The sequence below is a fragment of the Saccostrea cucullata genome, unplaced genomic scaffold (assembly GCF_032062105.1).
Source record: "Saccostrea cucullata isolate Sc308-1 unplaced genomic scaffold, CSIRO_AGI_Scuc_v1 ctg267, whole genome shotgun sequence".
NCBI lineage: Eukaryota > Metazoa > Mollusca > Bivalvia > Ostreida > Ostreidae > Saccostrea > Saccostrea cuccullata.
In genome coordinates this window covers 165896-190840 of record NW_026934971.1, presented here as the reverse complement: position 1 = coordinate 190840, position 24945 = coordinate 165896, and the positions used below count along the sequence as shown (strand labels likewise).

Genomic DNA, 24945 nt, shown 5'->3' with positions numbered 1-24945 from the left:
GCCACTGTTATATAAAAGCATTCTATAACTTTGTTGCTGTTGTTGTTGTGACTTATTTGATTAAAAAAAAATTAAAAATCGAATTATTTAGAAACACAATACTGTATTTAGGTAAAATTATTAGTACACTGTACCTACATCGCTTAGAAGACAATATATATCAATCATATACCGGTACTTCCACTTTTTGGAGGTCATGAATTCCTATTTGAGATAAGACACTGACGTAAATTCTTCTCTCTTTATTGTGACCTAGAATTGACCAGCATGAAACAAAGTAAGTTTCAACATTTTAAAATTATTTGTTTAAATTAATGTTTCCACTTTATTTCTATGATATTCATTTTATATTTTACAGACGTCTCCATCCTTACGCTTATTTTTACAACGGTTTTTCAAGGTATTTCGTTTCTTTACTGTTATCCACAATGTTTTCATTCAAAGCTACTGAGTGAAATAAGTCCTTTAGCGGTCGTTGACTCAATATACCAGAGGAGTATGCATATTAGAATGAAATTCAAGAGTGGGAATGCTACTGTTACAGATTCGACATTCTAAACATTTATCAACCCATAATGTTGATTTATTTTCATGTTTGTTTTTCTTAAATTTGTTCAATTTTGATATCAAAGTTGCATTTTTCATCGACTATCCCAACTTTCAGTCATGAATGATTTTTTTTTATGGCTAGTGTTTTAAATTAAATTAAATATTCTTTTGAAAAAAATATATATAAATGTTCGAAATCAAAACAATAATTTCAGATTTTTGTACCCTATATTTTGTGTTTCGTTTCACTCGGGCATCTGTTTCACAAATTAACAATTTCAAAAAACTTATTTTACACTGCAAAATTAAAAATGAATTTTGTATCAGAGAATATTTGATGTGAGCTAAAGTTATTCTTAACCCAGTCAATGGTATATGTATGTATCGGAATTAAAACATTCGCCAATACTGAGCTGGAATGTACAAGCGATTGTTTATCGGTATAGCAGGTTCATATTTAGGGGGAAAAGGTACACAATGAGGAAATGAACTTTTCGAGGTTTTTAATAATTCAATGAAGATTGGTCAAATAAAAAATGGGCAAAAATTTAACAGGGAGCTGCACTTTTTAAGCTGACTTTCAATAACTTGAAAAAAAAATATCCATGGAGCAGAATTATTGAAAAAAAGTTTTCTAAACATTCCGGTATTTAATACAGAATTTCTCTTCTATTAGGATCTTTGGCTGCTATTTCTTGTTTTTCCTGTCCGGACAGAATCGCATATCCTCGGGATTGTCCGTTTGTAACTCAATGTGGGGATCACGAGGTTTGATAATCACTCTTTCCCCAATAAATTCATAATCAATACGAGTTCGAGATAACGAGGTTCGACTGTATTTTCTGAATGTATCTAGTCTATGATAAACTAGTAATCTAGCTCTGTTTTGTAATTTTCTTGATATCCAGAAACTTTTTTTAAAATGGAGAATTTAGAAAATTGACTATAGGTAGAAAAATAAGCTCATTTCGATTTATTTCTATAAAAATCTTGTTTTTGTTTAATCAATCTGTTGATTAATTAATTGAAATAAACTTTTGTCTGAGAACAGATTTGTTACATTGACCAGTTCATAACTCCAGATGGACATATATTCTACAGGAGCGGTTGTCGGTCAAAATCTGTAAGAATTTATCAACACCAACAAAAACAAAATAAAATAAATAAATAAAATAAAAAGTTTTTCTTCCTTTGATAGTTTATCAAGCCTGAAATATATTTTTTTTATTTTAATATATAAAACTTTAACAAATTAGATTTGTGGACTGAATGGTAAGCGTGACGCCCCGGGGGTGAGGAGACAAGTCGGGGAGGGGGGAGAGATCAAAACCTGTGAGGAATGTTGCAATTCTGATCACTGTAACTATGGAGGCTGTGGACAGCCGGGTGAGTAGATTTTTACTTACAGGTCTGGAGCTTACATAAGTCTAACTTTGCTTAAACCCCATTCCCCCAAAATTAATGTTAGTAATATTCACTTGTTCTCACTTTGAGTTTAGCCCTCCCTCCAATGGGCAAAAGAGGACCAATTTGCTACAATTGTTTCCAACAACAGATTGAGGATGGATGCAACAAAGTGACCGTGTGTCCCGAAGATTGTGTAAGAATTAAATAATCACCCCACGTAAGAAGTCCTTCATTTATCACAATAGTAGATTTAGTATTAAAATAAATTATCCTAATTTGAACCGTACTTTCATGTTTTTTTTCAAATCTTACGTAGGAATGTCACATCATGCGGGCACCTGGGGTTCAATATGATTTGGCCTATACTACAGGATGTGTTCGCAAATCGGTATGTACTGTATCTCTCTGATGAATAAGGCACTAATTTGGAGTTTATTACTGAATTGAAAAAGTAGAAAAATCTGCATGCTAACATGCAAAGTCTCAGGGATAAAAATCCCTACGCTAGATTAACTGCAGAATGGATCTCCTACCACTTCAGACATGCCAAGCATCGGGCCACGCTGTGGTTGGTAGAGGGATGAGCGAGCACAACTACAACTTAGCCCCCAGAGAAGTGGAGAAGCGTGCTGGATTCTGCTTCACCTGCTGTCCAAACGATATGTGTAACCGTAACTGTTCCATGGCGCACTCTCATGCGGCTTCAACGACGGCTTCACCAACCTCAACATCCGTATCTTCTTCAATGGCGTCTTCTACAGCAACCACAACCAATATAATATCAACAGCATCAACAACATCCAAAACAACAACACCCACATCAACACAATCCTCTACAACAGCGAGTACCCCTACTTCACCTACAACATCAGCGACCACTTCCACAACATCAGCAACAACTACTAGCACAGTAACCACCACCACCACAACAACAACGATGTCAACTACTACAGCGACACCTAGTGAGCAACCCTTTTTTGAAGACTGGCAAATGAATGTTGTACAATTGTTCGGTTATCTAAAAATACACATTGAAACTTTAAAAGTAACTTGCTTTTTTTGGTTGTCACAGTATGGGAACTGATGTTAATGCAGCTTTGCCGACTAAAAACTGCATAACCCGCGAAAGCTTTTTGAGACTGAAGCATTCTTTATCCATTTTTAGAGCACTTGATTGACTGAGGAAACGCATTGATATTATTTCAGAATGCCCCTCTGATTTCAAGCAGTACTTGAACCACTGCTACTATTTCTCCACCGAAATAAAATACTGGAGAGAGGCCGGCCAGATCTGTAAAGTAAAGGGAGGTTACTTGGTAAAGATTGAAGACCAGCTAGAGGAAAATTTCATCCGGAGTTCTATTCAACCTCTTGTAGATAATAATCAAATGCCAAGTAAGTAAGGACCTCCACGAATACAATGTATTTAATAGTTGATAAGCAACCTCCATGAGATACGGAATATAGCTATATTGCAAACATCCACTTTCAGCAAAACCACAGGTTCCCGGCTTGTATATTCATAAAAACATAACATGATCGTAACAACTAAAGCAACTAACATTGTTTTAGTAAACAGGTGTTATTTTAAAAGTAAAGACTATATTTATTTATTACGTACAAAGAAGAATCAAGTCCCCCTGGCATGGTGTAATGCTCAAGACGCCAATAACTTTGTTTCTTTATTGTTTTTCTTCCATAACTTGTGGAATCATTCTAAAGAATATCGACAGTCTTCATAAAATTTCAAACATAATTTCTTTACTGCAAAGACAGAAGGCATCGAAACCTTCACATTCCATACACATTGCCAGGGAAATGCAATTGGTTTAAACGTCACAGAAGGGTAGAAAAAATGTTGTCACAAAAATGATATGTAAATATTTTTTAATTGTGAGTACTTTAGCAAATTTGAATGTATACATAGTAGGGATGTCAACGAGTACCCGGTTAACCGGGTAGGTATCGAATACTAAAATCGGTACTCGGTTACTCGGATGTATATTTTTAAAATATTTCTAAGCTTATTTATTAATGTATTAAAACATCGGTTTTGAAACGTAAAATGTTCATTGCACTTGTACATACAGTAATAAGGGTTTCCTATGCCTCTAAATGACCGTTATCGCCTGTGGCAGTGTTTATACAGTACTTATCGTGACCAAACACCTGATGTACCTACCCGGGCTTTTCTCACCATCGACTGTCGTCTTCCCTTATATTTAGTTTGCTTTAATTATTTGTTTTCATTGAACATCGTATAAGGTCCATTATATTTAAACAAATTTTTCTTCTCATAACTTATGGAGATAACGGAAAGAGACAGACGATATTGCATGCGATTGTTGATTTGGATGCATTTGATTACATGCCAATTAATGCAAATGCTTTAAAAATCTTATGTCCATTTGCTCTAAACTAAAATTTCAAACATAATTATAAATCTCTGTTATAGGATAACTTGATCAAGTTTAGACATATAGCTCAGACAACTTATCACTTGGACATCAAACCTTACACAATTCCAGATTATAAACAAAAACACTGTGCCATTTCTGATTTTATTTCTCGTATTTATCTGAAATTGAACTTAAAAAAAATGTTAGATTAAATTTCGTCGGTTACAAACTGGTCATAATTGTTACAACGCATTTACAAACCTCCCATCGATATTTACAATGTTTTACAGTTATCAATTTTTTAATTGTTTACACCTTTACCGAGTACTTTAAAAACGTCAAATTTTGAATTTGACATCCCTATACATTGTACTATATACCATACAATCTATAGTTATTTTTCCTTTGCAGATTATGTGTGGGGGTACTACATCGGAGCTCACTTGGTACAGGGGCAATGGCAGTGGAGTGACGGGGTACCAGTCAATTACACAAACTGGGGAACCAACGAACCGGACAATCCGGGAGAGCAGAACTTTGGGTTAATCTTCCTTCCTGGACATTACGTGGGGGACTACAAATGGGGCAGTCATAAAGACATGCAAGGAACATCGCGTTATATATGTGAAAAAGATCTGATTTAATAAAAGTGGGACAAACCTAGAAGGTGGCGGAAAACAGATATGATCGCTGCCTTTCATTATTCAGTTCTTTACCAACGTGAAACTTGAGACAAGCCTATAAAATCAGAACTCTTCAATGGAGAAAGTGCAAAACAACAAAAGCTGAATCCCGATAATCTTATCCCAATTTCCTTTATTTCTCAGGTTTTTAAAATCAGTTTGACCTCTCAATTTACGATTTTAAAAGTGCAGTCGATTTTGATGTACTGAGTAACTGGTACAAAAGTACAGTTGATTACATCAGTGCGAAAAGTTCATAAGTTCTGGACATATGGACTTATGATAAGGTTACAATTACTTGGGTCCTCAATGTTTAGAACTAGTGTTGGCAACTTAAGATGTCTATTGTAATTAACTGTGCATGCATTATGTTCATATGACTAATCATGCCCCTGTTTCTGATATACATGTACATTTTTCATTGGATCCTTTGACGATGAACACATTGCTGAATTTTTATTTAAAAAAAGTTCGTCAATGGTTTTGGCAAAATATGAAAAGTTTACATAGGGACATATTCAATCTAAAAAGCTCATTTGAGCCGTTGGTTCAGGTGAACTAGAAATGCAAATTTAAACAAGAGTTCCGGGGGCCACATCGCTCACCTGAGAAATGGCTAGGGAAAAAAAACAAAAATCAATGTACTCAGTAGTTTTAAAAAGTATAAATGCATAAAAGGTCCCAACATGTCCCTAAAAGAGAGAGGGGTATGATTTGAACAAAATTGAATCTACACTAAGGATGTGTACATATTTTTTTATTTTGGCTTACTGACTTTATTCCTACGAGTTTGAACTTTAATTGTGGCCTTAATCTACCCCAGGGGTCATGATTTCATCAAACTTTAAACTACACTACCTTAGGATGCTTCCATATAAATATGACCAATCATAGCTTTGCTGTTCTTGAGAAATATTAAGATTTTTGAAGATTTTTCATATATATACACTCAGAAGTCCTATGTAAAACTTTGATCGACCATCATGGCCCTACTCTACCCCCGGGGGTGATGATTTGAACAAACTTGAACCTACACCACTGCAGATGCTTTCACATAAATATAACCAATCATAGCTTTGCTATTCTTGAGAAAATTTTTCCTATATTCCTATGTAAAACTATGATCGACCAGAGCGACTCCATCCTACCCAGGGGGTCATGATTTGAACAAACTTGAATCTGCACCACTTGAGGATGCTTCCTTATAAATATGATCAATCATAGCTCTGCTATTCTTGAGAAGATTTTTCATACAAATTCCTATGTGAAACTTTGATCGTCCATGGTGGCCCCACCCTTCCCCCGGGGGAGATGATTTGAACAAATTTGAATCTAACCACCGGAGGATGCTTTCACATAAGATATGACCAATCATGGCTTTGCTGCTCTTGACATGAATACTTTTAAAGTAATATACGCTATAATGTGCGCCATTTCAAAATACGGCTGGAAATTTATATATTTTGTTTACCAATAAAAGTTACGAAAATGCTGTAAATTACACCATTTAAATAAAATTTGTTATAAAGTTATAAAATTATAATTATTTATTATCCTGCAAGGAGAATAATGTCTATTTTTAAGTAAATCCACCACGTGACGCCGTCGCTACTTTTAGATTGATAAACAAACACGGCGTCAAGAAAACGAGGTAAGCCCTTTGAGATACAACTCACTTTTGACATGGATGGCGTGTTACTATTAATATAAATTATCTTTAAATGTAATCAGTATCAACCATCTATACTCTGTTATGACGCATATTAACCTTTTATTAATAATCGTTGTTAAAATGCAACGTGCTTCGTTGTCTATAATTTCCCGTGGACATAAGTGTCTATATTTAGACCTACTGTTTACGCACTTCCTTTATCAATATTCATGAAAAGACTGAATTCTTGATTGCAGATATTGCTTTATTGTTCTGTTATTACAACGAGTTTTATAGTTAAATTTTGTTGAAATATTATTTTTTCATTACACTTTATGTGTTTCAAATCATTTAATAATTTTGTTTCACATACAAATCGGCATCCATACGGCTTATATTACTTTAAAGATTTTCGCTATATATTCCTATTTAAAACTTTGGCCGTTCATTGTGGTCCCACCCTACCCCCAGGGGTGATGATTTGAACATACACTACCTGAGAATGCTTCCACATGAGTTCCATTTCTCCAAAGACTTATACTCTAAAATTGCAGTTTTTTTTATGAGAACTCGCCATGGAACTAGATCTTGCCAGCCTAATCTTTTCAGACCTTGAAATTTTGCGAGTCTGCTTTTGCAACCCCACTGAGGATGACAATACTAAGGATGGCAACACTAGAGATGACAACACTGAAGATGACAAAACTGAGGATGGTAACATTGAAGATGAAAACATTGAAGGTGACAACACTGAAGATGACAACACTGAAGATGACAAAACTGAGGATGACAATACTAAGGATGGCAACACTGAAGGTAACAACACTGAAGATAGCAACACTGAAGATGACAAAACTGAGGATGGCAACACTAAAGATGACAACACGTAGGATGGCAACACTGGAGATGACAACATGGAAGATGACAACTCTGAATGTCACAACACTGAAGATGACAACATTGAAGATGAAAACATTGAAGGTGACAACACTGAAAATGACAACACCAAAGATGACAAAACTGAGGATGAACACTGAAGATACAACACTGAAGATACAACAAAACTGAAGGATGACAATGACAACAGGATGGCAACACTGAAGATAACAACACTGAAGGTAACAACACTGAAGATGACAAAACTGAGGATGGCAACACTAAAGATGACAACACTTAACATGACAACACTGGATAACTACACTGAGGATGATTACACTGAGAATGGCAACACTGAAGATGACAACACTGAAGATGAAAACATTGAAGGTGACAACACTGAAGATGACAACAGGGAGGGTGGCAACACTGGAGATGACAACACTGAAGATGACAACATTGAAGGTGACTACACTGAAGATGACAACAGGGAGGGTGGCAACATTGGAGATGACAACACTGAGGATGACAACACTGGAGATAAAAGCATTGGAGATGACAACCTGAAGATGACAACACTTAGGATGAGATGATAGCACTGAAGGTGACAACACTGAGGATGGCAACACTGAAGATGACAACACTGAAGATGACAACATTGAAGGTGACAACACTGAAGATGACAACAGGGAGGTTGGCAACACTGGAGATGACAACACTGAGGATGACAACACTGGAGATAAAAGCACTGAAGATGACACAATTAGGATGACAACACTAAAGATGACAACACAGAGGATGACAACACTGTAGATGACAACACTGATGATGACAACACTGGAGATGATAGCACTGGAGATGACAACACTGAGGATGACAATGCTGGAGATGAGAACACTGATGATTACAACACTGGAGATGATAGAACTGGAGAAGAACACTTAGGATGACAACACTGGAGATGATAGCACTGAAGGTGACAACACTGAGGACGACAACACTGGAGATGACAACATTGGAGATGACAACACTGGGGATGACAACACTGAAGATGACAGCACTGAAGGTGACAACACTGAAGATGAAAACACTGAGGATGACAACACTGAAGATTACAACACTAAGGATGGCAACACTGGAGATGACAACACTGAGGACAACACGGAGAATGTCAACACTAAAGATGACAACACAGAGGATGACAACACTGTAGATGACAACACTGAAGATGACAACACTGGAGATGACAACACTGGAGATGACAACACTGGAGATGACAACACTGAGGATGACAACACTGGAAATGACAACACTGAAGATGACAACACTGAGGATGACAACACTGGAGATGATAGCACTGAAGGTGACAACACTGAGGATGACAACACTGAAGATGACAACACTGGGGATGTCAACACTGAAAATGGCAGCACTGAAGGTGACAACACTGAAGATGACAACACTGAGGATGGCAAAACTGAAGATGACAAAGCTGGAAATGACAACACTGGAGATGACAACACTGAAGATGACAACACTGGAGATGACAACACTGAAGATGATAACACTGGAGATGACAACACTGGAGATGATAACACTGAGGATGACAACACTGGAGATAATAGCACTGGAGATGACAACACTGATGATGGCAACACTTGAGATGACAACACTGGAGATGACAACATTGGAGATGACAACACTGAAGATGACAGCACTGAAAGTGACAACACTGAAGATGACAACACTGGAGACAATAGCACTGAAGGTGACAACATTGAAGACAACATGGAGGATGAAATAGACTTATTTGGCTTTCTTTGCAAGATGCAGTCAACTTTAGTGCACAGTGTAATGAAAGTAAAGTTCACTGTGATTGACATTTTGCTGTTACTGCACCTGACAACACTGACTTCGACAAAATTGCCAAATGGCAAGTATTTTTGAACATGATATACATGTACATTTGTTTTAAAGGGGCTGGGTGATTGTGGCCATTTTTAGACTATTTTGATCTCCTTTAGAAGAAGAGCTCCATATAAAGATATCAAATGATCGAATTTTAAAACTAAAATTTATGAAATTTTTCTTTGCCAAATGATAGTTGACAGCTTAAGTAATCATATCCCAAAATTTTAAGTTATATCTGGTGGTTAATAAAGAAATAATTTGTTGATCCACTAGCCTCCTTAAATTTAATAAAAATCACAAATCCTGAATTTTGAAAACTATTTTTTCAACTACTCTACGTATCATATTTACAATGGAATTGACAAGAGAATAATTTTGGCTAACATTAGTATAATTTATGTACAGTAATAAGAAACGAAAATACAACTTTGTCATTTACTGCATTTATTGTCAATTGTACAAAAGAATACTTTTTTGATTCTCAAAGGTAAATGTATAAAGCCTTTTTTTAAAAATAAACTACATGTCACTATAAAAAATAGTGATGCCATTTAACAAACTATAAAACACAGTAACACATAAAATGCCCATGACAAAAATAAACAAGCATGACATTTCATGAATGAACAAAGTGATTCTTATGATATCATATATTGTCAAAAATGTCATGGTTAAGGAATGTTTCTAGGTATCAAATATGTAAAAATACTGTATACAGGGTTATTTTCGTCCCGTGTTATTTTGCACTTGCAAACAAGTTTGTCTCATTTTAAATTCGCCCAGTCTTTGTTCTGTTTAAGAAATTATTCCATGTAATTTGCATTCGCATCTTTTTAAATTCACCCAATCAAGAAGAGGGTGAAAGGGGCGAAAATAAAACGGGGCGAAAATTTCCCTGTATACAGTATATAAAGTGAATGAAAAATAATCAGACAATATTTGTTACAAAAAATATCACCAATGTCCTTTAACATTCAATCACAGAGGTTACATTTTACTATCAAAAAGGTTTTCAAAAATTTATGAACCACATCAATGGAAATGTAGAGAAAAAACATTTTTTGCCATTTTCCTGAAAGTACACAATTTTAGCAAAAAGCAATATAGCCATGTTATTTTGTTAAGAAAGGGGACTATTATTTCTGATGCTGATTTAGTTATTGACAATATTAAATTTTAGCACTCTCAACTCTCCTATTTATACCAAAATTAAGTCCTTGCTCATGCTGCTTACATGGCATTCTGAAAATCTGATAGGAAGATAAATAAAATCTCACTAAACATTTCAAAAATCCACACAAACATTCCCTTCCCCCCTAAAAAAGAACCTATCAAAAAAATGCTCACATAAAAATGGAGTATTAACTTTTATTAGTAAAAAATATTATGCTTTAGTCATTGGTTGAATGATTTACCTGTAAAAGTGGGGAATGCCAAATCAAAGAAAAAAAATGGTTTGATCTTTGACAATTTTCTAAAAAAAAAATACAAGTATACCTGTCTTCACACTTTTTGTGAAACAATTATAGCACAAATCTGTATAATCATACGCCCAGGGTTCTAAAAGATAGATTTCTTGTTTGTATTAAAAACTGAAAATGTTTTCTTTAAAAAAAAAAATTTAAGTAAAAACCTGCTGCAAAAACCACACACAAACTTTCTTATTCATATTTTTGTGACATCCCTTTCCCCATAATTTCAAACAAGTTTGTCACTGACAGCTGACCAATCTTAATCTGATCTTACTCCTTGTCAATTAAAGCTTTAACTCCTAGATAATTAATCTATAAACTACACAATTCTATGTTACCAATTCAAAAGAACTCCACCACAGTTTTAGTCTATCACAAAAAAAAATACCTCTGAAATGCTATCACAGATATCTTATTGCATAAATTTGCATAATTAAGGAATCAACCTCTGGAATTCATCATCACAGCTGACCCTGGAGTTGGTCTCTGTACTCACTCTGTTACGCGTAACAGCAGACGACACACTGTCCTCAGTCAGCATCTTCTGCTTCTGTATCCCCAACATTCTCTCTGAACCAGACGACAGGAACACATCATCAGAACTCTCCATGTCCACAAAGTCACTGTCATAGTCAGAGGTCATTCTTGTCAGTTTATTGGTGATAACGTCCTTCCCATGATCCTCTGTCTTCTCCTCTGACGACTCCAGACTGTCGCGGAAATTTCCAGGCTTTCCCAGAAAGTCTGCCAGCCTACTCCAGAAGTGAGGCTTTACACTGCTGTCTGTCCAGTCTAGGAATGTCTTTCCCATCAGCTTACCTGGTACCTTACACTTCCCATATTTGATCAAAACCAACACATCATCTCTCTGTGATAAACAAAATTCCATTTAATACTTAAAGAAGTTGTTATCTGCCTATGTTTCTTTCCACGTTCCTCTGCGTATGTCTTTTCTGTTTTACATGAATTTGAGTAATAATGATGTTTATGATCTCAGATAAATACATGTACAAACCTTGACAATGGCCTTGTTGTGCGCCTGCTGTAATTCATACTGCCCCCACATAGACTTCAAAAAGTTCTTGGACATGACTATTATTGTCTTTCTGCTTTTATAAACTGCATCCAGTACATTTTCAGCAATTGCCATTCCTACAGCAACAAAGATTCAAAACAAGTTTCAAAGAATATGCAAGTGTAAAACATTATGTGCAAGTACTTTCTTGTGATCTAGAAATTAATTTACAATGCATACATCACAATGTTAATTAACTAAGAGTGTTTGAATGGTTTTCTTGTCACCTGGTACAAAGTCCTTGAAGTCGATGTAGACTCTGTATCCTGCCTTCTCCAGGTTCCCCAGTAGTTCGTCCTTCACCCAATCCTCGTCCTCACTGCTGTAGGAGATGAAGACATCGTACTCCAACTCACAGACCGGGACTACAGACAGAAAGCAGGACAGTATATATAGTGAAAGATGAATGAACAAAAATCATTAAAGAACAGAAAATTGTAACAGAATTTGAAAGGGTCAGCTGGTCTTCTTTTTATGACATTTTTTCCAAACCGACTTGAAAATATATCTTAGCATTTAAACATGTATATCAATTAATCTAATCTTCATACAATTGAAACTGCAGTAGTTGTAAGTATCTTTCCTTCAGTTATTTCTAAAATATATGTACATCTTATTTTCTTTTTTATCAATTAGGGTTAAAAACCAATCAATAACATGTACATATATTTCTCTCACACAAGAAAATTGATTTCTTTATACCCACTTATTCTCTTACATCCACTTCTTTACACCCCTATATTTACCATCATAATGTTCCATGTCAGGTGTGGGCCACTCCAACTCCTCCTGACGCCGTTTCCTGATCACGATGACGCCGTTTCCTTTGAAATCACATTATAAACACTATATACTGACATCAAATACAACATAGCTATCACGATCCCTGTGACTGATAAGGCAAGGAGAATAAGAAAGCCCGTTGCAGCCACACTAATAATGGCCCATAATGGTATGGGGTTGGGGTTATCATCAGCTAAAAATCAGACAGAAGAACTAGCAGTTTCAATTTGAAATGACATTATAAACACTATATACTGACATCAAATACAACATAGCTACTATATAAAATAGTAGATTTTTAACTGAATTCACTGAGCAATTTCATAATTTATCCTGCTAAGCTTTCTCATTAATTACTTGACTTAAACTATCTCATTATTTACCTGGCTTAGTTATCTCATTAATTGAGTTATCTAATAATTTATCAAGCTGAGTTATCTCACAGTTTATCCAACTGAGCCATCTCATTACCTGACTGAGTTGTCTCATAATTTATCAAACTGAGCTATCTCACTAATGAACAGACTAAGCAAGCTCATAATTTTCCACCTGAGCTATCTCATTACTTACCAGACTTAGCTATCTCATTATTTACCTGAGTTATCTCATTATATATCAAGCTGTGCTATCTCATTATCAATCTATCTTAGCTATCTCATTATTTATCAAGCTGTGCTATCTCATTATCAATCTATCTGAGCTATCTCATTATTTATCCAGCTGAGTTATCTCATTAATTACCTGGCTTAGCTATCTCTACAGTGATGTTCTGATGGTCCCCTCCTAAAGCATTGGCTCCAAAACACTGGTATGTTCCTAAATCCTTCTCCTGGTAATAGAAAAATAAGATACCAATGAATACTTGATCAAATAACCAGTATCAGTTGCAACTCCTTTAACTTGTAGAGAATTGAACCAGTTCCGTCACCTTACCGTAGCATTGTTTACTGTGAGGAGTAGCACTGTCTCTGTCTCGTTATCACTGGTGCCTATTCCATATGTTGTCTTCTGAGTGTCTGGAACTTGTGAACCATTAAAATACCAGTACCTCTCCAACTATAACACAAAGCCAAAAAAATTGCTGCTGTGTTTTACATGATTATGGCAAAAATGGAAAACAAAATCTGGAGTCTTTTTCAGGTAGATGACAAATGGCCTGCTTTCTACCAAATTACAAAAGAAGTAACATTTAAGACCCTCTATACATTAAAGCAAAATGTTTTTTGACATTGGGAAAATTACACTGTAAAAAGATGTAAATATTAATTTAGCTTATCTATTTCATTTCGAACATAGGACAACTGGCAATTATTTTTTCTGTTTGTGAAAAGGATTTGATGGCTGTAGGAAGGTACTTTTTGGATGTGCCCCCAATCCATTTCCAATATCTGATATCTCTAAACATGTACATCTGTGGTGTTTTACCAAACTTCCTAGAAAGGTACGAGAATTCGCTTTATACTCTTACTGATTGTATTTTAAGAGACCTAAATAATTATTTCTTTTTACTCACAGTAAAACCCAGAGGGTTGTTTTGGTTGGGTATCCCAACATAAAATGTACAGCTGATGTTGAAACTGTCACCCAGATTAATGTATCTCACTCTATCCACAGGATCAACATCAACAACTTTAGCAGCTGTCTTGTGAATTTGCTCTGTTAAAAGAATTTTTAACAATCAAATGAATGCAGCATACATGTCAGGTTCAATATTTTTTTTTCTAAAGGATAATTCCCATAATTATGGTCAGTGATCCCTCTTATGCAATGAATTTTAGTAAATTTATAATGATTCTGATAATTTTCAAAGAAAATAAAACATCTAGTCTTACCATCAACAGTTATTTCCCTTGCATAGCTGTCAATAATCTCCCCTTGATGCCAGAGGGAGCAATTGTACCAGCCCTTGTCCCTCAGTAAAGGGTCTCCAATGAAGAACTCTTCATCATTATTCCGCAGTTTAACTGTAAACTGTTGTCAAGGACCATTACTTCATAAATTATGATGTTTTTTTTTTTTTTTGAAAATAAAAACACAGATGCCAAAAAAAAATTCAAAATTTCAACTTCTTCTGTATAAAAATTGATTGCACATTTATCAAAGGATATCTGTCATTGGTTGTTATTATCGATCCATCTTTGTACCATGTGATGTTGGTTCCCTGGGATCTGGCGGCAGCATTGCGGTGACACTGTAGATTAATGCCCTGCTGAGCATGCTCAGTAAACTCTGTATAGTACCAGGATTTAGATGCTAACGCAGGCTTTCCATCCGACAGGTGAAGTTCGTTCACTGTTTTCAAATTAATATTTTCACTTTCAACTGTTTTTATTGTAAAAAGCTGAGTGTGAAGAATGACAAACAATAACAATGCAGCTTGCTTCATCTTGTGCCTTGTAGATTGTACCTGAAATTATAACATATGGTGTTGCTTTTTTCATAGCACTAACATATTCATTTTAATATCCAATGCTGGAGAGTTCCAGCAATAGTCTACTTCCAATACTTTGTTCTAAATATGATTTCCTGTCGAAGTGAACTAATAGACTAAGTACAAAGTGATAGGGAGTTACAAGGATGTTCAAAGCGAAAAGTTAAAGCAGGCAGGGTCATTTCCACCTATGTTTACTGTAACAAGTAATCAAAGCTCAGGTAAGATATGCCATATCACTTTGTGTGGAATACTGTAAACCAAGTATTATACGCGTGCGATAAATATCCGCGAGTTCCGCGAGTAACCTCTGCTATATTTATCGTCGCGAACTTGTTCATTTTCCCATGTTATGATTAGAGTTATTTGCCCTTTTTTGAATACCAATCCCGACGGATCGAAGAACTTTAGTGTTCTAGAAGTAGTTGAAATTTAATTACAAACATTCAGAAAAAATATATAAACGAATGGCAAATCTAAAACTATTTGTCTAAAAATGATTAAAATGTCAATAATTATTTCAGCTTGTGTTATCATTGTTCATTATTGTCACAGACGAGTTAGAGATAGCCTGGTTAATTACAACTAATTATGGCCCAGTGCTGCGCCGTCCCAACCATTTATAATAATTGCCCTTTGGCTATGTAGATCTTGTAATTAATTACCCAATTAGCATGAGGTACTTTTACACTTGAGAGTTTGAAATCAACTTTAATCTCCTCGATTTTTTACCCCGCTTTTCATTCGAGCGTCGTGAATAATGCGTAAGAAGTATACTCATAATAACATTTTACCTACTTCCGGTGCAGATATAAGATTTTAAATGGACGCAATGCACAGAATGTCTTGAATGATAATGCGTAAGCAGTAATCACGGTAGCATTTTACCTAGTTTATGGGCGGATATAAAATTTTAATATGATACAAAAAATACTTGTGGAAATTGACCACTTGTTCGCGGAAATAAATCGTCGCGGATTAGTTCCGCGTATAATAATTGGTTTACAGTAGTCCGAAATATTTGACGCTTCCAGGCTTTTTCACTATTTTTATCTTTTACATGCCAGGAAAACGTCAGAACCGGTGCCATTACAAAAACTGGGAAATTGCTGCTTCCACCTGGAGGTGGCATTCTCGGGTTCATTTTCCATAGATGCGAACAGAATTTACTGAAATCACAACTTATCATTGGTACAATGCCTGTAGCATGTTTAGTACCCATCAACATCATTTTAATTTTTTTTAGTTTATAAAATATACAGTCTGGTGAAAATATTTTCTGATACCGTTGAGTTTTGATTTCATTTTGTGCAATTTAAAATCTTGAAAGATCCATATTGAAATGTGTAGTGATATTTTCTTTTCATTGATATTGGCGAGTACCTGAGGCATTGTGTTATTGATAAATTGTCAATTCAGCATTTAATTCAGCTCGCAAGTATTGGAAATAGGCTCAGGATGGAGACGGCGAAATTTCCAGTTTTCATAATGGTGCAGGTTCTGATGTTTTCCTGGCAAGTAAAATATAAAAATCGTGAAAAAGCCTGGAACAATGTCCGATATTTCTGACTTTCTGTGGAATTAGTCTGAGATTCAAAGAAATGGCATACCAAATCTTTAGTTTCAATGAATCTTGCTGACATTCGTACCAACCATGAGGCTATATACCGACCCTAAAGCTTTTTTGTGGACTTAAAAAGTTAAATGTACAATATAGAAACTGCAAGCATGTATTGCGGCCTGTATTTTTCCCTTGGAAGTTAGAACATTACTTTTTTTCATGTTTACACATGCAAAATTGCTATTGTTGCTAGCTGCAGATCTGTAGCGTTATGGTTTTATATATTTGTCTTTGACCATAACGTTATGGTCAAAGACAAATATATAAAACCATAACGCAACAGATCTGCAGCTATATTGTTGCATGTGTAAATTATATTATTCTGAAGCCTTGTTCTTTCAGTTCATGTGAGCTAAAAACCCATATTAATACACAAAACTCAATATCCTGAAACCTAGCGCCTATGTAATAAAGTTTATTATAACAAGTATATACTAACCTTTCATCGCTGTCTGAAGTTCCAAAGTTTGATTTATTGTAGACACCTCCCCCTTATTCGGACTACCCCTATAACTGTCAGCGCGCGGAAGTGGTTCCTATATACATTCTTAGCATATATACTGTAGCTTAAAATTGGTCTACATTTAGGTCAGTATACCAATTAATACTTCAATATGCCATGTTGATTTCTGAAAATCGGTCTGAAAAATGAATTCGAAAATGAAAGTAGTCTCGTTCAACCAGACGCTCGGCTGTCTCCGTAAACTCCGACCAGCAGAGAGTCTGGTAAAGAATCACGTAAGCGTTTGTAACCGCCAGAGGGAGCTATATTGGTTTCATTTTAAAAATCCTTTTTGTTAGCAAACATTATAAACGTTTCTTCTGCGAGATACCAAACGACAAAATATAAAATCAATCGAAGGAATGTGTATTACGCAGGTGGGGCTACACTACTTTCACTTTAGCTTCCGTACAGAATATATGCAAGACGTAATAAAACACACTTACCTATAACTGATGGGCATTACCGTAAACAATTCCTCTCTAAACGGTTTTAACTTTTAGACATATAACTTTCACATCTTTAAGTTATTTTTCTGCTGATTTATCATGTATTTGTTTAAATCTTGTGGGTGTGTTCTTTTCAGCCAATCAAAAACTTTACCAGAATTTCGGTAAGCCTCGTTTTGGCGTTACAAACGATATCACGTATCTTTACCAGACCCTCCGGGTCGAAAATGAAAGTTGTTTCTCGGAATTTCACTCGGAGCTCCTCGAGTAACTCGTACCTCGCATAGCGGAGTCAGCCGAGGATTGCCGATTGCGGAATTTATGAAAAAATGACACCGAGCCCGATCTTAATTATATGGACACTCACTTTTTGTCCCTTGTTTTATTGGAAGCGGGGGTATTTATATTAGTCTGTCCGTCTTGTCCACAGGCACTTGTTTCGGAAATAATTTTTTAACCCAAAATATAAGAATAAAATGATGTTATTATTATACTTTGGGTTAGCTGCAGATCATATGGTCAAAGACAAATATATAAAACCATAACGCTACAGATCTGCAGCTAACTTTGGGTTGCCGTTGGTAAAATTAATTACCATTGGCATGCCATTGGTACCAATGTTTTTTGCCATTGGTATATTTTTCTGCAGACAATCTAGAGTGTGGTTAATGTTGGTAAATCACTAAATGACGTTACAGCCAGTTATCGACATGGCAACCAAGCTAGAAAGACTTGGATCTCGGATTCACAATGATATAAACGAATTTTCCTCTAAGCCTTTTTAACAAATCATACCAAAATCACATAAAAATCATATCAAACACTTAAATTCGTGATTTTGAAGTATGATTTAGACATGATCCATTAAATGGATTATATAAAACTCATAGATATGGCAACTAAAGAAGTGTGATCCTGATGTGGTTTGTTTCTCGGCTATGAGTCTGCTATGATTTTCTTGAGATTCTGGCATGTACCAATAACTTAGAAAACAAAGAAATCTATTCAGTATTACCAACGTTTCCATTGGACTCCCATTGGTAACACTGGTAAAATCGTTACATTTGTATGCCAATATCCGTTCAGGGTTTATTAGTACAGTTGGAACCACTGTCAAATTATTGCACCAATAGTATATTGAAAGTTGGTACTAATGGTAGAACTGTGAACGCACCCTGTGATTGATATGTAAAGACCAGAAGTCTCTGTCGAGACTGAAGCTCTACTGGTTTGAACTTATAGCAAAGGAAGAGAAGAGTACTTAAGCAGCTGGGATTTGAAACTTTACAACAGCAATATATTCCCCATTTTCAAAAGTGAGTTATCTCCCCTCAAAATCGGAACTCTTCAACACTAGCATAACTTCCGCGGACTACATGTTACGATAATCCAACAAAATAGTGATCAACTTACAGGCTGTATTTAAAAATTTTAAAAGAAGGAAACGGTTTGCATTTTTTTAGATAATAAATTATTTTATAAAGGGTCTGTTAGCCCCCCCCCCCTTTCTAGAAAGCTATACGAATTAGCCAGGCACACGTAGCATCGTCTTTAAAAGGGGGGGGGGGGGGTTAGCTATTTTTTTCTTACCTGGAAAAGTTGGCAAGCAAAGAAAAACCTTGCCCAAAGTTGAAAAAGCTCATACTTATTTCAGTACCAGTTCCTTGGCATACAATACTACATTTCCCTTATATAACTTTACCGTAGTATAAACTGAGTGTGTGTGGGGGGGGGGGGGGGGGGGGGGGTGGGTCTCTCTGATATCGTTTATTTACACACTTTGCAAAAAAAAGAATAACTTATAAAAATAAATACGTGTACTTACACTGAAAGGATTTTAAAAAAAAAATAACACTTGAGAAAAGATTGTTTTCAGTTAATTAACGAGAAATACGCTAGGAAATTATTGTATCAATTTCGATTTCTGCTCCCAATTCTCTGATCTAAAACAAAATGTGTATTTTACTCGGGAATATACATGTTGCTTAATCCTACACTAAAACTTTGATTAAATGCAGCTCAGACTTTATACGACATATGTAACACGAATTCAGTTCGATGCTATTTTAATTAGTCTTTCTTCGTTACACATGAGATTAAATTATTCATTTAGAATTCCATTCAAAGTTTTAATACTAAATAGTGAATCAATTATTTTACAAATAGAAAATTCTAGAAACACGGTTAATTCAAATGAAATAGGCCTTTAATTGTCACCAAATGTGTTCTTGTAAGTAAAAGCTCTATGTTATGACATACAATCGAGCAAAAACGCAGTTTCTTGGTATCGCGGTAGCGGAAGACGAACTACTGCTGTATATGCAGCAATTTCAGAGGTAAAACTGTAGATGGACATGTCATCAGTCTTCAAAAAATTCCTAGAGATACAATGAAAATATGGCTGCAGCAGGCTAGATTAATTCGTAAAAACTTTATAACTAAAACTTTGTTCCGCACATTTTGTAAATAATGATGATCCGTCTGCAGAACATCCACTACCGAAAATTAGCTTTTTTGTTTGTGTGTGTGTTTTTTTTAATAGGCCTATTCGAATATGTATCAGCATTTTAATAGTAATTTGTTTCTTTTTTTTGTAAGGGGGGGGGGGGGGTCACACAGCACCTTATTATAGTACTACACAGATTAATACAAATCCAGAAAGAGACTATGAAAATATTAAAAAAAATACGAATCAGTTAAGATTTCTTTTTATTCACAAACACAATAACATTTTTCCATATGACAGAGGCATACACCATGAACATGTTTACATCAAGAACGTCCGCGGAAGTGACTTTATTTATAGCGCATGCGTATTAAACACAGTAAAAGAGTTCCCTTCAGGGGAAATAACTCACCTTTTGAAAATGGGGAATAGAATAATGATCGTTGATAAAGTCTCTTTATGTTCTTAGTGTAGTCTACTTGTGTGCCAAGTTATATTGAAATCAGACCAAAACTGTAGGAGGAGTAGCATTTTGAAACAATTTTACAGACATTTCAATTTTTAGTAACCACGGCAACACAGTTCATCAAAATTAAAATTTGATACACAAAATTATGCATCTTAGTGTATTCTACTTGTGTGCCAAGTTATATTGAAATCAGACCAAAACTGTAGGAGGAGTAGCATTTTGAAACAATTTTACAGATATTTCTATTTTTAGTAACCACGACAACACCGTTCATCTAAATCAAAAACCGATATATAGATTTATGTATCTTAGTGTATTCTACTTGTGTGCCAAATTATACTGATATCAGACCAAAACTGTAGGAGGAGTAGCATTTTGAAAGAATTTCACAGAAATTTCTATTTTTAGTAACCACGGCAACACCGCTCATCGAAATCAAAAACCGATACACAGAATTATGTATCTTAGTGTAGTCTACTGGTGTGCGAAGTTATACTGAAATCAGACCAAAACTGTAAGAGGAGTAGCATTTTGAAAGAATTTCACAGAAATTTCTATATTTAGTAACCACGGCAACACCGTTCAACGAAATCAAAAACCAATATACAGAATTATGTATCTTAGTGTATTCTACTTGTGTGCCAAGTTATACTGAAATCAGACCAAAACTGTAGGAGGAGTAGCATTTTGAAAGAATTTCACAGAAATTTCTATTTTTAGTAACCATGGCAACACCGTTCATCGAAATCAAAAACCGATACACAGAATTATGTATCTTAGTGCAGTCTACTTGTGTGCCAAGTTATATTGAAATTAGACCAAAACTGTAGGAGGAGTAGCATTTTGAAAAATTGTTTACAGACAGACGGACAGACGGACGGACGCCGCACGCATTACTATCGCATAAGCTCTTCTGGTCTCTGACCAGTAGAGCTAAAAATACTCATATTACATAAAATTCAAAGTAGGTTCATACATATTTATAAGCCAAGATTCAAGTTCCATAATAAAAAAAAAAAAGCTTTTGAGCAATTACATTTCATATCACAAATCCTTATGGCCTGAAACGATCGATCCCTATTGATTTTGAGGTCCAATGTCAGGTTCATCAACTGAAACATGTACTGCGTGAGGACTATTGCAGTATTTCCCCCCTACATTACCTAAAATATTCAAACTCAAATCCTGTGCATATAACCAAAAAGATCTTGTTGGTTTTTGAGGTCAAAAGGTCATGGTCACTTCCAGTTCTTAAGAGAAAAATCTTCTAAAAGCAATTTTTTCTTCCAGAAATTATAGTTACAAGCAGACCTAAAATATCCCTGCTTCTAGTGCAGCTGGGGCAAAATCCCCCAACCCCACCTCACAACACCTCAGACTTATCACATTAGTTTTGCTTATTGCTTATGGTAACTCTTTATCTCATATGCTTGATGAAATACAGCTGGTATTTTCAATAACAAAATAATTTTTTTTATTTACTTTTATTGATACTTTTAATAAAACAAATTTAAACACTGACGGCACGGGGACAATGTCTATAACAGGATCAAGTTTAAAAATGGTATGTTGTGGTGGGGTAGCATAGAAAACACTGGGGGCTACATCACAGAGTTTTATACATACAGCTCTTTGACATGTCAAAATTGCTTCAGAATAAACATGAATTAAGGAAATTACAAGCAATTCCCCAGTTTCAAATATAGTTTTCATTTGTTTCTTTTCCCCCTCTTTTCAGGAATAATATAAAAGATAAGTGTATACTTTGACATGTCAAATTTATCAAATTTTAACATTACATATCATTAAATAAATAGTGAAAGTAAGGCTTAGTTCAACTAATTAATGCATATGTAATTTGATAGAATAGTTTTCTGACATCTTCTACAATGAAGATGTTAATATAAACACATGTACATTTCTGTATGATATATAGGAATTATTCAGATCATTAGTATTTTGTGCAACAATCTTTAAAAAATCTTTTAATTTAAAAATCTTAAATTTCTTTACTGAACAGTGCACATACATTGAAATCTTTTGCTTCATCAATGGCATTTAAAAATTTGTATATTCAGGTCACATGAGCATTTCAAAATATGACAATATACTTTTGTCCGAAAAATGAAATCTAATAAAATATCTTTGGAATCTTCTTAGAAATTTGAAATTCTTTCAAGAAATAAAGGGAAAAAATTGGGCTTTAAGTTTTTAGTAGGTACTACTGTCAGTTCATTGGAATGTGTGAAAAAGGCAATTTACATATTAAACATTAGTTTACTTAATAAATATATATGTTGTATATTATAAATGTGAAATTCAACTATTAATCTTACATCAGCACATTCAACCATTATACAATAAGCCTTGATATATTTGAAATGTCAACCTCATGTATAAAAGTTAATTCACTGTACAAGTTGCAGAAAAAAAAAGTTTCATACATGTACTTGATGCAGAATTCAAACCTCATAATTAAAAAAAATTCATTTTGATTTGATGCACAAAACCCTCAAAATTTTTAACCACTTGCTATTTTTTATGCTCTTAGAAGCTGAAAAGCCCTATATCTTTTTTCTTTTTCATTAAAAATTTTACAATATTTTGATCAATAAAATGTTATTTCTGTATCACTAATATATATATTTTTTTCTTTAATGAAACCTTACTTTTCAAGTAAAATGAAAATACTGTCAAATAGAATACTGATCAAAGTCCGAGTTCAGAGTATTTCTTTGTGATAATTGGGAAAAAGGAACTGTGCTGCAAACTTTTAAGATTGCACTTAGTAAAGGTGAGCAAAAAATTAAACTTGTTAAAATGATCAAGACACTACAAAATATATGAAATAAAAATATTGTAATTTGGTGAAAAAATGTATCAAGAGCACTAAATGAGTATATATGTATGTACAGCATTGCAAAACAAAGCAATTTATAATGAAAATACATCTCTATATAAATACACCTAGTAAATGCTAGGTAGAACTTGGGAAAATACAAATATAACTCGCTAAACTATTTATTTAAGATTGGTGATTCATATAAATATATAAAATTTCTGATCCCTACAAAACAACTTCTTGTTTATCACCTCTCTTCATTCTAAAGGATTTTTCCTCACCACAATATTCATTGATATCTATAGCCACAGTGTAAAATAACAAGCAACACTCAATACATTTTATAAAATAGAACAACATTTAGTGTGAGAGTGTGATGAAATAAGAAGTAGCACTATTTTTTGTACAAGAAGAAAAATATCTACAATTCTTCTGTCTTCAAGGTTCACTAGAAAAGAATAATAAAAAAAAGTTATCTGATGAGGGCTGAATGAGAAATAAATATGCAGTGATGTGGAGCGATTCTAAACATAACCTTATATGTTCTAAAAACTGACTTTTCACTTGCAAGTTGTTTCACAAAAGAATAATTTACATTATGTAATAATGTTCCAAATTTCTACTCTTATTTTAGATTTTTAAATATCAAATTTAATAGACTTTTATCATAGTATCTTAACAAGAAGGAAATGTGTTATTTATGCTTTAAGTTAAAAAAAAAATAACATAGTTAAAAAGACTTGTATTTATAATCAACTATGTATATCCAAGAATTGAAATGAATACAAGTAAGCCAATTAAAAAATCCAAAAGGACTGCTGAATATGACGTTCTACTTTATAATTATAAGTTTATCTTTTTAGGTCTCTTCAACATACATGTATACTAAATCATAACCAAAATTATGCTTTTCTAATCATGGTTCCTTTGCAGATTTTTATAAATTGGATGGAATCTAAATATCAACTAATTTTCACTTATCTAGTCAACAATAAGTCCCTAATATTGCACAAGTAATCACAGAATATCCAACAAGTTCATCCAAACAAAAAAGTTGCCATTATGCTTCAGTGAATTAATGCACTGATAAATATTACACAGGAAAAAAAAATCTTTTGAGAAGGCAATACAGCTATTTTATCTATAGTACAGTTTTGAAAATGCTACACTTAAAAACAAATCTATAATTGAATAGAAAGTAATTAAGTTCTAGACTAGAGAAGGGTTTTTTAATTATAACAATGACAAATGAATCATGTGAAAAAATATATGAACATGAAAACCTTTTGTCTGTTACGAAAACAAAACAAACTTCATCCTTAAAAAATGATATATAATGAAATTTACAGAATTAACAAAATAACAACCATTTATAAATA

At 34.3% G+C, this 24945-nt stretch overlaps 3 protein-coding genes across 3 annotated transcripts; 2 read left to right on the top strand and 1 right to left on the bottom strand.

The window, feature by feature from the left end:
- Positions 1-333: 333 nt before the first annotated feature.
- On the top strand, positions 334-5021 carry LOC134241656 (uncharacterized). Its single transcript, XM_062723691.1, has 9 exons — positions 334-400; positions 1226-1317; positions 1601-1672; positions 1806-1935; positions 2049-2149; positions 2273-2344; positions 2498-2918; positions 3163-3351; positions 4767-5021. The coding sequence occupies exons 1-9, from the start codon at positions 334-336 to the stop codon at positions 4997-4999; spliced, it is 1377 nt and encodes a 458-aa protein (XP_062579675.1). The 3' UTR covers positions 5000-5021.
- A 2559-nt stretch (positions 5022-7580) lies between these two features.
- LOC134241655 (major royal jelly protein 3-like) lies at positions 7581-8158 on the top strand. The gene is made up of 2 exons (XM_062723690.1): positions 7581-7670; positions 7760-8158. The coding sequence occupies exons 1-2, from the start codon at positions 7581-7583 to the stop codon at positions 8156-8158; spliced, it is 489 nt and encodes a 162-aa protein (XP_062579674.1).
- Positions 8159-9963: 1805 nt separating this feature from the next.
- Positions 9964-17483, bottom strand: LOC134241618 (interleukin-1 receptor accessory protein-like 1-B). Its single transcript, XM_062723642.1, has 11 exons — positions 17298-17483; positions 14915-15213; positions 14639-14772; positions 14320-14462; positions 13740-13862; positions 13548-13635; positions 12894-12999; positions 12770-12825; positions 12251-12388; positions 11964-12100; positions 9964-11816 (listed from the first exon to the last, which is right to left on the bottom strand). The coding sequence occupies exons 2-11, from the start codon at positions 15190-15192 to the stop codon at positions 11382-11384; spliced, it is 1638 nt and encodes a 545-aa protein (XP_062579626.1). The 5' UTR covers positions 15193-15213; positions 17298-17483; the 3' UTR covers positions 9964-11381.
- Positions 17484-24945: the final 7462 nt, after the last annotated feature.